The sequence below is a fragment of the Melanerpes formicivorus genome, unplaced genomic scaffold, assembly GCF_026170545.1.
Source record: "Melanerpes formicivorus ecotype bairdi unplaced genomic scaffold, bMelFor1.0.p_v2 SCAF_1, whole genome shotgun sequence".
NCBI lineage: Eukaryota > Metazoa > Chordata > Aves > Piciformes > Picidae > Melanerpes > Melanerpes formicivorus.
Window position 1 is genome coordinate 28781082 of NW_027142353.1, and position 20779 is coordinate 28801860.

A 20779-nucleotide genomic window follows, 5' to 3' on the forward strand; every position below is an offset into this window, starting at 1 on the left:
CTTATCTCCACTTCAGAAAACACACACAGCCCATGGTGGAAAAACACAGGCAAGGGCCAACAAAACTGCAGAAGGTGCAAATGGCAGCTTTGCATCAAAGCTGCTCAGTATGCATGGCTTATGCCTTGGAGCTGTGGGAAAATGTGGCTCAGGACTCCTGCTCCTTGCACCCTCAGCAGCAAATAATGCCAGCTCACAAAAACCACATGCGTGAGAGCAGCGTGGCAGGAGGGCACGTTCATAAAGTGCCCCAGCTCTCCTTTGTGCAACTTCTTCTTTCCAAACCACCAGGCACTCACTAATGTTCCTAAACTTTTAACATTTTTTTTCCTTTAAAAGGAAAACTGTAATTCTCAAAAGAGCAACTGCACCAGGAGATAGCGCTTTAAGGAAAAGAACAGAACAACAAAAAAGCCCTCAAAAGCCCACATTTATTGTCAAAGTCTCTAAAATTATGAGATTTGACAATAAGGCTTTTATTCTGATGATACATCCAACTAGGCAACGTGCAGTTTGATTTCTGCAGCCAGTAGATATTCAAGATACTTTCCACATACAATAGGTGTCAATTTGACTTTATTTAAGGAAAAACGGGGAAAAAACAGTAATTTCCATAATACACAGAAGACAAGTTAGATAGCACTGCAAAAAAAAGGCTGAGTGTTTTACTTGTCACCAGTCTGCTTTGCAGCTCTACGATTAGTAATTTTAACGCAGTTTGTCATTTTGTATTATTGTTTAGCATCTTTATAATCAGCAGAATTTGGGGTTATAAATCACAAAAAGTGTACTACTACTGCTATGAAAAACTAAAAAACCCACAAAAATCACTTTCAAATAAACCATAAATATGTGATGCACATTAGTGTAACAAAACCATTTTTTGTAAACATTTTCTCCAACGTAACATGTGCATAAGATAAAAAATAAAAACACTGCAGTCATACAAGTTAGGGTTACTTTGACTTAAAGATACAGAAAATTATTACTTATTAAAGCTTAAAACTAAACCTAGGAGTTTTTCTTTTCTTGTTTGCTTACAAAAGCACTGTTTGAAGAGTTCGGTGTCGGTGTAACGTAGTGGTTTTGTAATACTGTTTTTGCCTCGCCACGTTGGCACTTCTGCGGAGGCAGAAGCCGCCAGGCGGGCAGCTTCACCGAAGGAAGGAGAGAGCCTCCCCCTGCTTGGTGCCTCAAAACTTCAACAGCACATATCCGTGACTTGGGCATCCCTACAGTACTGGAGCTTCTTCCTCTAGGTGAATAGCATCATCTTTCAAGGACTAGATTAATTTGTGACCACATAGCGCTGGAAGATTTAAATTAGCAGACTGACATTCGATCGAATCAGTTTCGGTAAACCACACTGCAGGGCAGCTGTGTGATTACACCCATGTCTACCACCACGTTGTGTTTCCAAGTCCCCTTTAGTTCATTATAGTACAAAAGGTTGATCGTTCTTCTGGCTGACCGCACTGGGCCTGAAAAGAACATATCCTTCACCTTCAACACTATCCAAAAGTCATACAAGTTAAAAAAAAAAAAATTAGGTATTCCTCTGCCAGCAAATGTAAGGCTTTCTTGAGTTTTGATTCTTTTCTGAGGGGAGGGTGGGAGTGGGGTGGTAGGGGAGCGGGATGTGTGTGCACACGTGTGTGCCGGCGGCATGTGTTTACTGCTCACTTTTCAACCGTCTGTGATGTTCAAAGCAGAGTCCTCAGCAGCAATGCTGACTGGGGTTGAAGGGTTTACAATAGTCAGATTTGACACCAAAACAAGGGTCTGTCGAGTCTGAGCTTTGCATACTCGGTGCTCTTGGCTCTTAATTGATTGTGTGACCAGTCGCTCGAGCCATCAGCTTGACGGAACTGAAGAGTACGTGTTTAAAAAGCCCTACCTGTCATGCCATGAAGGAAAGTTAACTGCAGCAGAAGACAAAGCCCATGAAACACTGAGAGCCTGTTCACTGAATGAACAGCTTAAGGCAGCTGTCAACAAAGTACCCCACCAAAGGAATTTAAAAAACAAAAGTGAAAACCAAAAAGCAAAATGGCTGAATCGTGACACTGTGCATTATTACGCAACACCAACAGATTATTATACACTCAAGGTTTCTCAAGTAATGAACATGTAGCCATTAAACAAATTATTACTCTCAAGACATTTATTACAAATGTCAGAACTTAATTCATAAAATAAAACGGACTTTAAAAACAAACAAAACAAAACAAAGCAAAAAACAAAAAAAAAAAAAGAAAGAAAGAAAGAAAGGAAAAAAAAAAGCCAGAGCTGGGATCTTAAATCTAAACACAGGTATACGCTGTTTTTATGGATAAGCAGTATTAACTACATTCTTAAAAGAGTTTTAGTGCATTGCATTCTTAAAAAAGAAAAAAGTCACCGCCCCAAAAGGTTTCCTACAACATTTAACAGTTTATAGAAGAACTAGCCTAGTTATTTTGACCTGCTTGTTACTAAGCCCACGTGTTAGAAGAGGGAAACCCCTGGTTTTAGGCTAAATTCAGACTTCTATCAAGGATGAAACTGGTTTTTAAAAATGCTTGCTTCACCAAATTTTGTAAGCAAATTACATTAATCAGTGTCTCACTGCCATACCGCTGTGCCTATTGCCCCAAAGGACCACTCTCTCCTCCTGCTGAAACTTGCTATGCAATAACAGTCAGAAACCTCTCAATCTGATAGTTTTGGTATTAGGATTAAATTAGACATTAATGATTTTCATCTAAAATGTATAAACTAAACCACCTCTTTTATTTTATGCATTAAAAACAATGAGGTAGGCACAAAAAATAAACATATGTAGTTTGGATTTTCTTTTTTTTTTTTTCCTTTTCTCTTTTTCTTTTTTTTTTGTTGTTTTCTAGTTCTGCAAGTGCAGACTGTGGTAAAACTGCTGTTGCACTTCTAGGTTTAAACAAAAATTAAACCTTTAACTGAGGCAGTGCTAATACTGTGACATAACCAAGTTCTGGCCTAACACAGAATCATTATAGAAAATGAAATTTTTTTTTCCCTTTTTTTTTTTTTCTTTTTTTCTTTTTTTTTTTTCCCATTTTTTCATTTTTTTTTTTTAAATCATCTGCACGTTTCAGGCAATACCTGGTACACAGAAAATGACTAAAGTTATTGGCCAGGCCAAAATAAAACTGCAGAAACAAACAAAGGAAAAAAAAAAACCCCAAACCCAAGAATTCCACCCCAAGCCCCTTCCCACCCTCCCTGTCCCCAAGAAGTTATCCTAGTCACTGTGTCTTTCACATTTTATAAATATTAACTTCTTAAAACCTGCACCTTCCTCTTTGTCCACACATTGTCACATTACAAAAAAGAAATGTCAATTAAATACATTGTTAACATTACTAGACTAGATCTGCCCTGTTTCAGCCAGTCTGACTCTCTACACCACTTCTCACCTTCTCTTGCCTACCTCCTTGTCCACTCAATAGCATGGTCATGGTAAGTCCGGTTTTGTGGTTTTGTTTTGTTGTTTTTTTCCTTTTTCCCCCTCTCTGTTTTAACACTAACAACAGAGTCCTTCAAAGCCTAGGAATCCTGGAGCTGAAGGGAAAAGAAGACCTGTAGCTTTCTAGCATGATCCCAAACCTCAAAGACATTGTAGCACCTGATGGCAATATCTTTACAGCACCAGCTGCATCGCAGCCTCATTTGAAAAACAAAAAGAAACCTAACACCAGTGATGCCTGCACACACATTTACACAGAGTGCTGCATTAGTGCAGGTCTGTACTCCAGTTGAAAATAATTCCTTGTTATGAAGATCTCAGGCTCTGGATGTCAGCAATTCCTCGCCAAATCCCATTGCTTCTACCAGCTCAGAAGAGAAGTCCTGCCAAGGGTCATGAAATAGACTTGACTGCTTCCACCTGACCGTACGGAGGCAAAGAAAACCTGTGAAGAAAAGAGATTGGTAAACCTAACAAACAGGACAGCAGTGGCTCTAACCTGCCTTCACCATCCCAGATCATTACAGTGCAACTGCAGTGCTGTGCTGGGTCTGGTGTTGGTGGAGTTGACATTCTTCATAGCAGCCTGTAAGGTGCTGGGCTTTGTATTTGTGACTAAACAGCAGTGTCAACATACCAATGTTTTGGCTAACGCTGAACAACACTTGAAGAGCATGAAGGCTTTCTCTCACAAAATCATAGACTTGTTTTGGTTGGAAAAGACCTCTACGATTGAGTCCAACTTTGACCTAACACCACCATGGCCATTAAACCATGTGCCAAAGTACCATATCTACTCTGTTTTTTTTAACACCTCCAGGGATGGTGACTCCACCACTGACTTGGGCAAACCCATTCCAATGCCTGATAACTCTTTCAGTAAAGAGTTTTTTTCCTAATATTTAATCTAAATGTGCCCTGGTTCAATCTGAGGCCATTTTCTCTTCTTCTATCACATGATATTAGGGAGAAGAGACTGACCCCCACCTCACTACAACCTCCCTTCAGATAGCTGTAGACACCAATGGGGTTTTCCCTCAAGACAATGCTATGACAGCCAACCCAAACTGAACAAAATGATGTCACAGAAGATATTAACATCATGCTCAAAAATAAATACACTGGGAAAGGGAGAGCATAGGGAAAACATTGTGGGGATGACATTCATCTTCCCAAGCAAGCACTGTGCATGTTGGAAGTGTCTGGACATCCACCTGCTAATAGAACGTTGTGAATTAATTCCTTATTTTGCCTGGCTTGTGTTCACAGCTTTTGCTGTTCTTATTTATTTTGACCTACTGAGTCTTTTTACCTTCATTTTATTTTCTCCCCATCCCATGGGAGATGGGAGTGAGGTGAGTGACTGGGTTAGAGTTTAGCTTGGTCCGGGTCAATCCAACCCAAATACCCAGTTAAAGCACAGGTCTACCATAGTGGTAACAAGCAGGGTGAGGGGGCATTATACCTTGTCATTGCGTTCACATAAGAACTTGAGCCTCTGTGCCCTTTTGTGCATGAACACACCATCCAAGTGTCCAGTCTCCACCGACCGTATTTCAATAGCTTTTTCTCCCCAGCCCATGATCTGGTTGGATCGTATGTACGCTTTGGAGAGAAAACACAGCACACAGCCCATTAGGACAACCAGAGAGCAACAAACACAGAGGAACAAAAAACCCAGATGAATGCACTGTCTAGTTCAAAATCACCTCCCTATGCTTGTGGTAGCTACACAAATACTCAGAATGCTATTTCCATTCTCAGCAGCTTCATGCCCCAAAATACCTCTTTTTTTCCTTGTTTTTTTTATTTCCCTGTGTTTTTTTTCCCTGTTAGTTACACACTTACTCCCTGAACATTCATGACACAAAGGGAACTGTAGAACCTCCTATTAATGGAAGGAACATGGAATTTCACATGGGAGTTTTATCCCAAGTTTGGCAAATGGACAGACAAGGGAGAAAGCAGACAAAGGCGAAAGCATAACCTGAGGTTTAAAAAGACTAAATGCAGCCACTCCAATATGTCCCTAGCACCAGCTAGTCTGATGATACTATTTCCAGAGCTTCAAGGAGTCTGTCAGCACAAATAGAGGAAGAGGAGAATGGAAAACTAGAAGAAAACATGAGCTAGCCTCCTGTAATAGGTGCAGTACTTCAAAAACCTGATCTTGTCAAGAAAGCAAATTGATTTGGAAAGCATTCTGAATATCTCAAAAGAGGTTCAAATGAAGCTTTCCAAGTGAAAATACTATTATTTGCCACATTGCTTTCCTTTGTGGACAAATACAGCAAAACAAGCCAAGCATTTTTCGTCAGAATGTGATTGAAGGAAAATAGATTAGCAGTAGCATGAAGAAAAAAAGTCTGCCACTGATAGCAGTAAATAAATAAAATAAAGCAGAAAGTCACCACCATTACCAAAAGGTATACTCAAAAAGCAATTTTATGGATAGTCTTGGGAATACTGCCAAAGATAACGTATGGGAACTTAATGAAGAATAAGCTGTTTCCTCTATTTGCATGCATACTGAACAGAAGAATAAAAGAACAACAGTTCTTAGCCAGCAAAATTAAAAAGTATTCAATTTTGCAGCACTTCCCCTTCATACAATTTTTTTCAGTCATTTTCAGTGAAAATAAATCAATATATCTACTGCAGTATAATGTGTACCTCTAACACTAATATACTGCTATGTTGGAAATTTGTTTTATTTTTAAATATGTCACTAGTGGTAACTGGGCCAAAAAGCTTCTAAAAATTGTCAAATGAGATGTTTAGATGGTGTCACCTGCCTCCGTGCCACTTCTTTCACAGGGACTCCAGTCCCCAAAGGCTCTGCAATTTGCCAACTGATAATTCTGCTTGGTTTTTAGATCTAGCCATGAGTTAAGCCACAGGAGTGAACATGATCAGCATGAAACTTCTTTACATTTCCTTCTACCATTATTGTTTAGCTTGGACAGCTACCAACAGTCATCTCCCAATATATGCATCCATTCCAAAGCAAGTAAAACACAGTGTGCTTGCCTAACAAAAGGAAGGTGTGTGACCACAGCCCATGGTCACAACTCAGCATTCAAATGCAGCAGCACAGGCAGTCAGAAAGATCCTGGTGTGTACTGGTGATATAACAAATGTACTGGTGCCCATAAAAATCTGTACCTTTTTTACTATGCTCATCGCTCCCACTCTCAAAAATACCTTATTTTCAGCTGGAGAGATGTGGGAGAATTATTCTAGCACAAACAAGCAAACTGCAGGTGAATTAAAATAAACACACCAAATCAGATATACAGACTCTTATTTATGAACCTTTACCCATAATAATACCTTATACGCCTGCCACCTTACATGTCTTTGTACTGAAATGTTTCCCTAACTTTGTGACTGTCTAGCAAAACTTCTGCAGCAGCCTACAGAGGTCCTGGTGGATTTTTCAAGCCTGAAATCCACAGCTTGCTAGTTTGGGATTTTCTTCTTTAAAAACTCAGCACAAAACAGATCCATATGATTATTCTCCACTTTGTGCATGTTTTCCTGGAACACTACAGCACAACTGCTTCTGAATTTGAAGTCAAACCCAGTACACCTTCCTTCTCCATGAGCACACGCTCATGCTCCCTTAATAGAATGATTTGTCACAGCATCATAGAATATATCTGGCTGGAAAAGACCTCAAAGATCATCCAGTGCAACCCTTGACCTAGCACTGAAAGGTCGACACTAAACCATGTCAGAGGAACTTACCAACTGAAGTTGGCATTTCTCCCCACTGCAGAACCACATCCTTGGTTATCCTTCCGTATGTGTTGACATAAACTCCTTCATCCTCATAGCAGACAAGTAGCTCCATCCCATCCGTGTTTGGGAGAATGATGATTGCGTGAGGCTGGATACTACTCTGGATCTACAGAGACAGAAGAGAAGAGCCTTTTGTTTTATTACTGCAGAGCCTGTGCTGGGAGAAAGGGCTGGGTGATTTTTGATTTTGGCTGATGGTAGATCACTGATCCACTCACTTTGGAAGTGCTAGCTCTGCTCCCGCTGAGCAAGACATCCTACACAGTGACAAAAAGGACCCATAAACCCTTGGGGCACTAATCCACTCATTTTAAAGCAGAGGACATCTGCAAACAGGGACAGACAACTGCTCTGTCAGAGTCTCCATTTCTCTCCATGAAAGGCAGCCTGGGGCAAGCAGCCCAGAGGCAGACTTCAGACCTCTCCACTGTAGTGAATTATGCTTGGGAGGTGCATCACATGCTGCAGGCCCATCTGATGCCTCTGTGTACAGCAAACACCAGGAACCTTGGTAGCTAAGGCCATCTGGCCTTTGCTTAGCTTTTGAATCTCATTAGTGGGCTGCTATATCATTTCTACTGCCACCTTTCCTGCAGCCTCTGTAAGCACTTGCAATGCGCTCAGCTAAATAGCAGCTAAATAGCTGCTACCTTAGAAGCAGTCACATTGGCCCACATCAGATCTGAGAGAACAGAGACTGAAGCACAAAACCCCTAAGCACAAGTGGCTGTATCTTCTTGGACTCCTTCACTCGATTTACTGCTGCCAGCATCTGGCAGTGATCCACAGGGACGGCCTGACATGTTCGTCATCTGAAAAAAGCAAAGGGTGCAATCTAGAAAAGAAGAAAAAAACCCCAACCCCAACCCCAGCAGCAGCTCTTACATGTGTTGGTAGATAAATATCATAGACCGATCCTGAATCCACATCAACAGCATGGAAGCCGGCACAGGAGCCATAGATCACTTTTAGTCTCTGACCCTCTTCTACAGTTAGATCCACCAGCAATGGCTTATGTACCAATTCTCCAAACGACTGCAAGACAATCATCAGTGAGATTCACTTCAATGCTTAGGACCACAACAGGTTTCATAAACACATGTTCTAATGCACACATTACAGGTTTATTCCTCCCTCCTGGGCACCATCCACCAGACCAGTTAGGCTTACACGTCCCTCACAGACAAGGACAGATTACTCTGCAACCTGTTGCATTTTGATCACATGATAATGTAAGCTGTTTTGTGTGGGGTTTACTTTGGTTGGTGTGTTTGTTTTTTATTAAGAATTGTTTTCCCTAAAGTTCAGGGTAATCTGAGATTCCCATAGTGTTTGCTTTGATCTCCAAAATGCATCTCTGATTGTCTGTTAATCAATCTGCTCATTATACCAAGCCAGCTAACTTCATTCTTGTGTGTTAAAAAGAAAAAACACAAAACAACAATGCTGAGTAACACTTAATGGCTTGTTCTGCTCAGATGAAGACGTTTAGACTCAGTTCACTTCTCTCTGCTGCATGTTCTATTTATAGAGAAATGAAACAGTTGAGAAAGTGTCACTTTTGTTTGTGCTCGGTACACTTTAAGTGTACTGCATCAGAGCTAAAAAAAATTCCTAAATATATAACATGAAGTTTGTGGCAGATTTAGCGAAGAACCTGTAATACAGCCACAACAAAATATCTGCAAGTGGCTATGAGAAAATCCTAAACATGGGTGAAATATACTCTTACCTTAAAGGCCATAAATTTATGGTATGGCTTTGGTGCCCATGCATAGACTTCCACAGAACTCTTCAATGCAATTACCAAGAACTTGATTCTTTCGTATTTTACTGAAATGAAACAAACCAACAAAGAATTCAGCAGTAATTCCAAAGTCATTCCAGGTAGACTAGACTAGACTAGACTAGAATTAACCAGGTTGGAAAAGGCCTTTGAGATCATCAAGTCCACCCAACACCATCTAATCAACTAAACCATGGCACTAAGCGCACCATCCAGTCTCTTCCTAAACACTTCCAGTGATGGTGACTCCACCACCTCCCTGGGCAGCACATTCCAATGGTCAATCACTCCTTCTGTGAAGAATTTCCTCCTAACATCCAGCCTAAACCTCCCCTGGTGCAGCTTGAGACTGTGTCCTGTTGTTCTGGTGCTGGTTACCTGGGAGAAGAGACCAACCCCCACATGCCTACAACCTCCATTCAGGTAGTTGTAGAGAGCAATAAGGTCTCCTCTGAGCCTCTTCTTCTCCAGGCTAAGCAACCCCAGCTCCCTCAGCCTCTCCTCATAGGGCTTGTGCTCCACACCCCTCCCCAGCTTTGTTGCCCTTCTCTGGACATGTTCCAGCAACTCAATATCTTTCTATGACAGTTTAGGCTGTGCCTTTAAGAAAGATAGCTGCAAATTCTGTAGCTGAATAGTTGAGTGTAAAAAGGAATACAAGAAAGATAATTCTAAACTAATTTCATTGGTCAGATGAGTGGGATGTAGTTTTACGATCTTACATTCTGCTCTCATTCCGTTCTCTTTTGTCTTTCTGCTGGCATGCTGGCTGCTTCACTGAGGGACTCTATCAGCAAACTAGAGATAAGCATTACTAGCTTTTCTAACAAAGCTTTTGAACTAACTGAATTTCCCCTAACATCTCTCCTCTTCTCTTTTCTTCTAATTAACCAGAGGATAAAGGAAGGGGAGAGGTTGGCGGGGAGCAGGGCAGTGTCCTCCCGCCCAAGGAGGATTTCTGTACTGTTTTCTTTTTGTAACTACCTGTATAATATTGTAAATACTGTATATTCTGTACATATTCATTGCATTCCATTATTGCTTGTAAAATACAGCTTCATTTGCTTCCCAGACTGCATTCAGCCAAGCTTTTGTTGATGTGTGTGGGTTAAACCATCACATTACACAAAATAAATTGGTGCCCAATGTGGGGCTAAAAAGGATTGCATTCCAAACATGGGGCAAGATTTGCTTCATTTATTTCTGCTCTGTTTAGGGAAGCAACATGAAGGTGTTTTGGATTCTTCAGCATTTGATCTTTTCTGCTTTAAGTGGTGCTGTGTATAAGTATGCTGTTGGATTTTTATTCAAACCCACCACAGATATGTTAAGGAGATATCTGATGTATAAATTGTATCTGTGGTTTAAGTATAAAATTCAGCTTCTCTGTGATTGATTTTTGGGGTTCTTTTGCCTTAAGAGATACAGGAACGTGACTGCCACACATTACCTATCGAAATCCATGAGTTCAAAATCCCAGTAGGTGAGGGAGTAATTCTGAGTGATGGCTGGGATCCAAAAGTAATTTATTTGCTGTGTGTTAATCTACTATTGGTGATAGTAGTGGTGTACTTGTTAATTGCACTGTACTGGGAGAAGAGAGTATCTAAGACCTGTTTAATATTTAAATGCAGAGCAAGGTGTAGGAGGAGTAGTTCTAATTTGAATCCAGACATTTCTAGTGATGAGGAGATAGGGGAAACAGAGCTCAATGGGCTATTGGTAAAGCAGCTTTGAATGGGGCTATTGGTGATTCTGGCAATCAGACAGGAGCAGCGGCAGCTCCTAAGATGGTGGCCACAATGTCCTCGGCAGCTATTAGAGAGGCAAAATCATTTCCTTCTTCATAGGCAGGTCCAGAAGTGTCCTCTGCAGCAGCTTCTTTATCTCAAAACCTGTCAGCTTCTGTTAAGCCTGCTGTAAATTCAAATGCAGCTCCAATTAACAAGTAGCAATTTTAGATAAGGGAGGTAGAAGAAAGGCAGATGCAGCAGCTGATGGGGAGAGCAGCAAGATTCCTCTGCTGGTGAGGGACCTTCTGTATAGAAAAGATCATGCTGAGGAGGAAGAGACGGTTTGTCTTAAAGCTATACCTGAGTTACTGAGACCATCAATGGATATTGGAGATGCAGGACAGGACAGAGGTTCTGGTAAGACAGCAGCTAATGGAGGTGCTTCTGAGTTTAAAGAGATCCCTAGGAGAGTAGCAGCAGGATTATGGGGACAACATCTTCAGGAGGATGAGACAGATGATGAACAAGATCTAGATGACATTCCAACCACGAAGGCACCCAGGCAAGAAATAAGGCATGTGAGCAAGGATTACATCAGAGCAGAAAATGAGCCAATTCTAACTTGGCTTGGCAGGTGTTTCGATACAGGTGCACCAGCTGTAATAGTGGGAGAGAAGTCAGCATCTCAGCTAGGCACTCTCTCCAAGGACAGTGGGATAGATTGATATCTGGGCAGGTGTCTTGGTAAGGTTTCTCTGTGGACATGCTTTTTATTGGCAGCTCTTATAAGATACCCATCCTGACATGACCTTCTATGGAACACCATGGATGAGGGAACTAAGCATTGGAGAGAGTTTGCTGTGAGAGAAGTGATGTATGATGATCATGGTACTCTGAATCCTGATGAAATTCCTGTGGGAATAGGTCTTGCTGAAAAGCTCATCAAACTTGATCCTCCTAATTATGCTACTATTTTGGCAAGCAGAATCGTGGCAAGAAAGTATGGTGGAGCTCCTCCTACTGTTGGCCATTTCACTGACCAAATGAGACAACTGGAGGATAGTCTCACACGTGTTTCTTTGGTTTCAGCCATTGAAACTCTGGTGAGATAAAGAATTGCATGAAAGAGCTGAAGGAGGAATTTAAAAATTTCATATCCAAATTGACACAAGGAGATAATTCCAGTTCTTTCTCCAGATGGAAAAAAGTTTCAGCTGTTAGACATCCTCCAAGGAGGTCATTCCAAAACAGGTCAAACCAAAAGAGATAACAGAGCCAATCACATGGAAGTATTTGGATAACTCTGCATGATCAGTTTGGTGAGAACATGAACGGATGGGATGGTCAACCAACTTCTGATCTTTTCAGGAGACTGAGGGAACTGCAGAGTGGCAGAACCCGAGGCAGCAATACCAGAAGGGTAGCTGTTACTTCCACAGTTTCCCAGGACAACTCTTAATAGCTCTGACAGTGGCTCCAGCTCTAACACTGGACAGTGTGCTCACTGCACATGTGGACATATTCCCTACAACTAGGGGTGCCCTGCCTCCCGCCAGGGGGAGGAGAGGGATAATAGAGATAACAGAATCTATTGGGATGTGTACATCCAGTGGCCTGGCACTTCACAATTTTGGAAGTACAGGGCCTTGCTTGACACAGGAGCTCAGTGCACCATAATGCCATCAAATTATCAGAGAGATCCAGTTTCTGGGAGTGCAGTGGCAGGATGGATGCCGACACATTCCAGTGGATGTGGTAAATAGTCTCCACCATGGCAAATCCCACAAACAAGCAAGAGACCCTACGTTTCTTGGGGATAGTGGGATTTTGGAGACTGCACATTCCTGGATACAGTCAGATTGTGAAACCTGTGTATGATGTGACTCCAAAGAGAAACAGTTTCCAGTGGGGACCTGAACAATAAGCAGCCTTTAACCAGGTAAAACAAGAGGTAGTTCAAGCAGTGGGTCTGGGACCTGTCCGAGGTGGTCCAGACATTAAGAACATTTTGTACACGGCTGCAAGTGACAATGGTCCAACCTGGTGCTTGTGGCAAAAAGCTCCAGGTGAGACACGTGGACGACCTCTCGGTTTCTGGAGTTGAGGTTACAGAGGTTCAGAGGCTAATTATACTCCAACAGAGAAAGAAATTCTAGCTGCCTATGAAGGAGTAAAAGCATCTTCTGAAGTAATTGGAACCGAGTCACAACTTCTTTTAGCTCCTAGATTACCAGTTTTGAATTGGATGTTCAAAGGTAAAGGTTCCACACCACATCATGCCACAGATGCCGCATGGTCCAAGTGGATGGCTCTGATAACACAGAGAGCTCGAATGGGAAATCTTGAAAGACCTGGTCTGGTGGAGGTGATCTCAAGCTGGCCTGAGGGTACCAACTGTGCTAAACCTCCAGAGGAGAGAGCAACTCATGCTGAGGAAGCTCCTCCTTACAGTGACCTTCCTGATGATGAAAAGAAATATGCTTTGTTCACAGACGGTTCCTGTCATCTTGTTGGAAACAAGCGAAGGTGGAAGTCTGCAGTGTGGAGTCCAACACGCCGAGTTGCAGAGGCGAAGGATGGAGAAGGAGAATCCAGTCAGTTCGCAGAGGTAAAAGCTGTCCAGCTAGCTCTCAACGTAGCTGAGTGTGAGAGACGTCTCTACACCGACTCATGGATGGTAGCCAATGCTCTGTGGGGCTGGCTAAAGGACTGGAAAAAGAATGGTTGGCAGAGAAAAGGAAAACCCATTTGGGCAGCAGACCTGTGGCAGGACATTGCTGATCCAATCGAGAGAATTCCAGTGAAAGTGAGACACATTGATGCTCACATTCCTAAGAGCAAAGCTACTGAGGAACAACAACACAATCATCAGGCAGATCTAGCTGCCAGAGTTTCTCAAGTAGACATGGACTCTGATTTTGATCTCAACTGGAAGCACCGAGGTGAGATATTCTTAGCTTGGTGGGCTCATGATTTGTCAGGACATCAAGGCAGAGATGCAACATACCAATGGGCTTGTGACAGATCCATAGACATTTCCATGGATGCTATCACACAAGTCATCCATGACTGTGACATTTGTGCTGCTATTAAGCAGGCAAAGCAAATTAAGCCCTTGTGGTATGGTGACCGATGGTCCAAGTACAAGTATGGTGAAGCTTGGCAGATTGACTACATCACTCTACCACGTTCTCGTTCTGGTAAGCAGTATGTGCTTACTATGGTAGAGGCAAACACTGGAGGGTTGGAAACTTATCCAGTTCCACATGCAACTGCACGCAACACCATTCTCGGTCTGGAGAGACAAATCCTGTGGGGACATGGAACTCCAGAGAGGATTGAGTCAGACAATGGAACTAATTTCAAAAACAACCTTGTAAAGAACTGGGCAAAAGAGCACGGTATTGAGTGGATATTCCAAATCCCCTACTATGCACCAGCTGCAGGGAAGACTGAATGCTACAATGATTTGCTGAAGACCACTCTCAAAGCCATGGGGGGTGGATCTTTGAAAAACTGGGAAAAACATTTAGCACAAGCAACCTGGCTGGTAAATAGTAGAGGCTCAGTGAATTGAGCTGGACCTGCACACTCAGATTTGCTACAGAAAGTAGAAGGTGATGGAGTTTCATAGTTTCATAGTTTCATTCAGGGTTGGAAGGGACCACAAGGATCATCTAGTTCCAACCCCCCTGCCATGGGCAGGGACACCCCACACTAGATCAGGCTGGACAGAGCCTCATCCAGCCTGCTCTTAAACACCCCCAGGGACGGGGCCTCGACCACCTCCCTGGACAACCCATTCCAGGGTTTCACCACTCTCATGGTGAAGAACCTCCTCCTCACATCCAGCCTGAATCTCCCCACCTCCAGCTTCATTCCATTCCCCCTAGTCCTATCACTACCTGAGTTCCTGTTGTTAGAGAAAAGAATTTGTTAGGCAAAACTGTTTGTGTATTTTCTCCTTCAGGAGAGGCCAAACCCGTCCGAGGGGTGGTTTCTGCTGAAGGTCCTGGGCACACTTACTGGGTAATGCAAGAGAATGGTGAAATTCAGTGTATTCCACAAAGAAATCTAACTTTAGCTGAGAGAGTTTAATTTCAGAGTGTTGTACAGAAACAACATCGTGCCAAAGGAAGAATCTATGACAAGTCTACGGCGCACAAACCATGAGAACCACTAATTCTTTGTAATTAAGTATTTTGAGACATTTATGCCACAAAAGCCATTACTCTTATGAATAACTGAACCCATCACCATGTTTCAAACTACCTAGCTGGTACACATTGTATACACTTTTTTTCCCCCCTTTAGATGCTGCTTACTCATCAAGACAAAAACATGAGTTTTCAGACAGTAACATTTCCAGTAAGAGAAGGCTATGACTGTGACAGAGTGTATTGGCAGTTCCAGTCATGGCACTGGCAGTGGTATTTTGAACTGATAGCAAAATTTCCCAGAGGAAAGGGGGCAAAAGGGAACTGAAATAAAAAGATAAGAAACAGGTCAATTTCAAAAGCAAAAGGAAAATTGGAAAGCAGAGCATTGTCTTTGCACCGTCTTTATCCCTAAAGCCCAAGACAACTCAGGTGGAAAAAAAAAAAAGGGGGGAAAAAAATAGAAAAAGGCATTTTATGTCTGAGAAATTCTGTGGATGTTATGTAGCTGATCAACAAATGCTCTGTTGCTGCAAACAGCATGATAAATTAACCATCAGAAAAAAGTTCTGTTTGTTACTACTGTTCTCAGATGAGGTTTCATAAAGTCTAGAAATAGCCACTCCAGAAATGTTGCCGGATTTGCATTTCCAGCTGCCATTTGGGTTTGGAAGGACACAGATCATAGGAGTTTCAAACGTTGAGGTTGCTTAACCTGTAACCTGTTTCCAGCACTCTTTTTAGGGGAAGGTGATAAATCAAAAATCATTATTTAGATGATGCTTAGAAACATCTAGAAGCTCCTGCAGCCTCTCTACTCCAAGTTTTAGGGGAATATGACACTTTTCCAAAACAAAGAGTAAGGCCATGCACCTTCACTTTCTGCCATTACATCTCCCAACCAAAACTGATTTTGAAACATGGCAGGAGTGAAAACCTTAGACTTGTGAGAAGAACACTTACTTGATAAATATTATTTTAATGTGTTTTAGCTAATTTACTAATGTACAAACCAACAGTCGTTGTCTCGTTTGTCAACAAGGAGACAAAGCTACTACTTCCTCTCATTTTACTCTGCAGAAAAGCAAAGAGTACCAAACTGTAAGTGTTAAAGGACTTAAACCTTTTTCAACACAAAGAAAGTGTCTCAGTCTCCACAGCTGTAGCAACTAAAATACAAAACTTTTGTTCAGTCTTGTCTAGCTTACAAGACTTCTTCGAATTTATTATAGGGGAAAAGGGGAATGCTGAAAAAAGAACCACCTTATTTGTGAAAGGGGACCTTTGATAATCCTCATTCCTTGCTCTGGGTACTATCTGGGAATTCACCCAAATCTTAAGTTTCAAAAGACCAATTTATCATTTAGAGGAGCCAAAAGTTGCCTGAAGCAAGTGACATCCATAAATACCACTTCACCCTGACATCCAAGACCCTTGTTGCATCAAAGAGACAAGGAAATGATATATGCCAGCTGCCACAGTGGCAGTCTTCAGACTGCGAGCCCAACATTTGGCAGAGCTCATCCTTGTTGGGAACTGAAGCCATACAAGAGGCCTCTCACTACCTGAAGGAGTCTACTGTACACCTCTGTCTCAGAAGGCGGTTCAGCGCGAGGCTGCAGCCTAGGATAACAAACCCCTCTTCATAAGGAAGAGAATGCTCTTTGTTTTAGATACTTCCCTGCTGGAAAGCCTCCTTTCAATAGCTGTTAGTGTACTGTAAACAGGCCACTTCATTATGCTGCTGACACCCTGGGGTATGATACCAGGGAAGTACATTATTAATTGTTTTGGGGGTCAGGCTCCTGCTTCAGCAGTCACTTACTGCCATTGTTATCGATTATGCCCCACTAGAAGATTTTTCCAAGAGCACACACACAACAGGAGGAGACTGAGCTCAGACCTACTGCTTCTGCTCCACACTGACTGACACAGCTGGAAAGGAACTGAGCCTGCTCTTGGGAGAAAACCAAATCAAAGGCAACATGCAGTGCTCATTAATATGCATCATGAAGCTGAAGAAGGAGAAAGAGCTCTTGGTTCATAGTCCCACCTGCAGGGCAGCAGGCTAGCTGCGTACTCTGCTGTCAGAATGCTATGCGCCATTCACTAGTACTGATGAGAGTTTCTACAGCCAAATACATTTAATTTACTTAAAAGCTCTCAAAAGGCACCAACTTAGTGAAACCACACTTCATACCATAACTGTACTGTGGTGGACAGCACATTAGAAAATGTGAGCTAAGAGGAATCAATGAATCATCTTGAAGTTAACCATATGCTTCTGTTCCTAGATGCTCCCCAAAGCTCATATACTAGCTGGCCTTGCTTTCTCTTCCCACTCTCCTTCTTATTTTACCTTGTCTTTAAAATCTACATTAAAGAGAGAAACTTTTTTCATTCCATTTCAGCATGTGATTTCATTATGGCAAAGATTAGGGAAGCCTGCTGGTTGGAAAGAGTCCTTTTTTTACCTAAAGGGCCTAAAGGAGGTGGTGACATATTACCAGCCTTCACTGTCCATATTAGCACTCTCTTGGAAGTTGCATCCACTACAGGAAGGAGACAGATGGGAATTTGTGCCTGCTCTAGTTCACAGCCCAGCATCTCACCTCAAAACCTTTCCCATATCCAGTTAAACCCAGTAACTAGCTATCCATTCTGGTGCTTTTCCAGAAAAGCGCACGTTGAGAGAGGGATGACAGCTAGAAATAAACCCAAAGCTCAAACCTAGGGGCTACACACAGTGCACATTCCTTTATCAGCCAGCTTGTATCTCGATGATTTCATTGCTGCATTTGCTACTCACCAACTTTATAGTGCACGCAGCCTTCCAAGTCGCCCACTGTTGTCCAGCCCTGTTTCTTTTCCACCTCAGGGTCGTTGTGAAGGATTTTATTTCTTAACCAGGACAAATAGTAAACTCGCAACTTGTTCTTCTTACCTGGCCACAAAATGAGAAAGACTGGTTTATCTCCATAGAAAGGTAAGTACAAAAAACCCTGCCCAAGCAATCTGCAAGCCCTGCCGAGCAAACCAAAGTAACAATGAATGAGAAACTGCTGCAACCACAGAGATCTCCCTCAGTTTTTACATCCAGACTCCACCCAAACACATGCTTTCCTGATATTTAATGATATTGGCACATGGTAAAACCACACAAATACAAAACAACAAACTCTTTGGTTGTCTGGTTCATAGGATGTGAACAACTTCTATTAGGAAAGGGTTACACTCGCACAACAAAAGCACCAGAGAGTCATGCACCATGATAAAAGGAACACATACAAGCTGAGTCAGAACACCTCTTTTTTGCAAAAACCTGTAGGACAGCAGCAGGATGGAATTTGAGGCCCAAAATTATCTATACAGCTATCAGAAGAGAACAGGACTGGTTTGAAAGGCAGAAGTGAAAATGAAGAAGAATATGGTGATTAAATGCATTATACAGATTCTTCCCAGTCAGTGACGAAGACATTTCCAACCCTTATATCATCATCAGAGGCAGGTTTTACTATGATTGTTCATTATTTCCCTAGTTGAAAACCACACCAAGCAACAGCACTGAACAATTTCATTGCTGAACTACTTTACCCCAGTTCTGTTTTAAAGAAAAGTGCACAGCATCTGAAACTGCAATGAGAGAATTTCATATGGCCCATAAAAACTTCATCTGCTTGCTGAAAGCTGATGACTGGCTTGGATGGTGGATGCTTCACTGGGTAAAAATCTGGCTGGCTGGTGGGGCTCAAAGAATGGTGGTGAATGGAGTTAAATCCAGTTGGTGGCCAACAGAAGCGGTGTTCCCAGAGCTCAGTTTTGGGGCCAGTCTTGATAGATATTTATTTAGTATCTTTATCAGTGATCTGGATGAGGTAATTGAGTGCATTCTCAATAAGTTTGCAGATTACACCAAATTGGGTGGGAGTGCTGATGAGTTCAAGGGTAGAAAGGCTCCACAGAGAGATCTGTATGTGATGAATTGACGGGCCAAAGTCAATTGTATGAGGTTTTAACAAAGCCAAAAGCCAGGTCATGCATGTGGGTCACACCAAACCCATGCAATGCTACAGGCTTGGGGAAGAGTGGCTAGGAAGCTGCCTGGCAGAAGAGGAACTGGGGGTGCTGTTTGACAGCTGGCTGAACATGAGCCAGCAGTGCAGCCAAGAAGCCAAACAACATCCTGGCCTGTATGAGAAGTAGTGTGGCTGGCAGGAGTGGGGAAGTGACCATGCCCCTGTACTTGACACTGGTGAGGCCACACCTTGTGTACTCTATTCAGTTTTGGGTCCCTGACTACAAGAAGGACCTTGAGTTGCTGGAGTGTGTGCAGAGAAGGGCAACAAAGCTGGTCTGGAGAGCAAGTCTTGTGAGGAGCAGCTGAGTGAACTGGGAGGAGGCTGAGGGCAGACCTTAGTGCTCTCTCCAACTACCTGAAGAGAAGTTGTAGTGAGGTGGGGGTCAGTCTCTTCTCCCTAGTATCAAGTGATAGAATGAGAGAAGTGATCTCAAATTGTACCAGAGGAGGTTTAGATTGGATTTTAGGAGAAATTTTTTTCCTGAATGAGTGGTCAGACATTGGAATAGGTTGCCCAGGAAGATGGTGGAGACACCGTCCCTGGAGGTGCTCAAAAAAACATGTAGACATGGCACTTCAGGACATGGTTTAACAGCCACGGTGGTCTTAGGTTGATGGTTGAACTCAACCATCTTAGAGGTCTTTTCTAACAGAAACAATTCTATGATTCTATGACACTACTCTGTTAGCAGCCTTTCCTTGTGTTTCAAGGGATATAATACTTAAAAGGCTGCACATAGAAACTACAAGAGGAGTTTCTCATCCACTTGCTCAGTCTGTTCTGTCTTAAACTGACAATGCATCTGCCACAGTCATCAAAATACAGCTCAGACTCTCAATATGAGAAGGTCTCTCTGAATCTAGAGCAAAGTTCATTATAAATTTTATCAGTGGTTCTTTAACAACTAATGGGCTACAAAGCATTTGCTGAACTAGAGAGAAGGTGGTCCTAAAAGCACACATTCAAAGCTTGCATATTCCTTCCTCCAACTGCTTTGCTGGCCAAAGCCATTACAGTCCCACAGATAAAGCTGGAGGCAAGGAAGAGAGCTCATCCCTGCTTTAACTAGGAGTCATTTAATAAACGTCCAAGAGCTCTCTGTGCAAGGAAAGGAAATGGGAGATGCTCTCAGTGAGCCAACTTGCCAGTGGAATAGCTCCATGCTAGTGCTTCACTAGCTATGATAAGGGAGCTGGGTGACTGTGGACAGTGTTTCATAGACTTTGGAACTCATAGGAAGACAGCTGACCTCTGCTGCGGTCAGTGCTGGGTTGGCCAAGTGACAGTACTGGTCTACACTGCAGAAAGCCATGACCTGTAAGGATAGTCCACTTGGCAGCCTGCCAGCTAGGTCCAGCTATAGAGTTTAGTTAATGCCTTTAATTTTTCTTTAAGTTTTCACATGATGTCTACTGATGGATCAGTTCACAGCCAGCTGCTCATTTCAGAGACGGGTGGATGTACAGCATTGGGAGATAATGGTTGGAGCAAGACATGAAGCCTGAGCCTGCTGTGCTCAACCAGCTGCACACTGGTGTCCTGGAACTGTCACAGAACCCCTACCCAGATGGCAGAGTCCGTCTCCTCAGAAAAAGCAGCTGTAGAGGCTGGGGCAGCACATGGGGAAGCACAGCTTGCAAACAGGCTGCTCCATGGACTCCAGCACCACAAGTCATTCTGTTACAAACACAGACAGCCTAGATGACTTTTTTTATTGCTTGGATGGAGGAGGGCAG

At 42.6% G+C, this 20779-nt stretch overlaps 1 protein-coding gene across 9 annotated transcripts in view; it reads right to left on the reverse strand.

Moving 5' to 3' along the window:
• Positions 1–558: 558 nt before the first annotated feature.
• Positions 559–20779, reverse strand: part of MAP4K4 (mitogen-activated protein kinase kinase kinase kinase 4) — a 187406-nt gene continuing 167185 nt past the window's right edge. For all 9 annotated transcript variants that reach the window (XM_068138285.1, XM_068138275.1, XM_068138265.1 and 6 more), the window contains 6 exons: positions 17774–17908; positions 9021–9121; positions 8174–8323; positions 7235–7394; positions 4950–5089; positions 559–3929 (listed from right to left, as the gene is read on the reverse strand). In XM_068138285.1, the coding sequence (XP_067994386.1) occupies positions 3846–3929; positions 4950–5089; positions 7235–7394; positions 8174–8323; positions 9021–9121; positions 17774–17908 (770 nt within the window). In that variant the 3' untranslated portion in view covers positions 559–3845. The remainder of the gene's footprint in view (positions 3930–4949; positions 5090–7234; positions 7395–8173; positions 8324–9020; positions 9122–17773; positions 17909–20779) is intronic.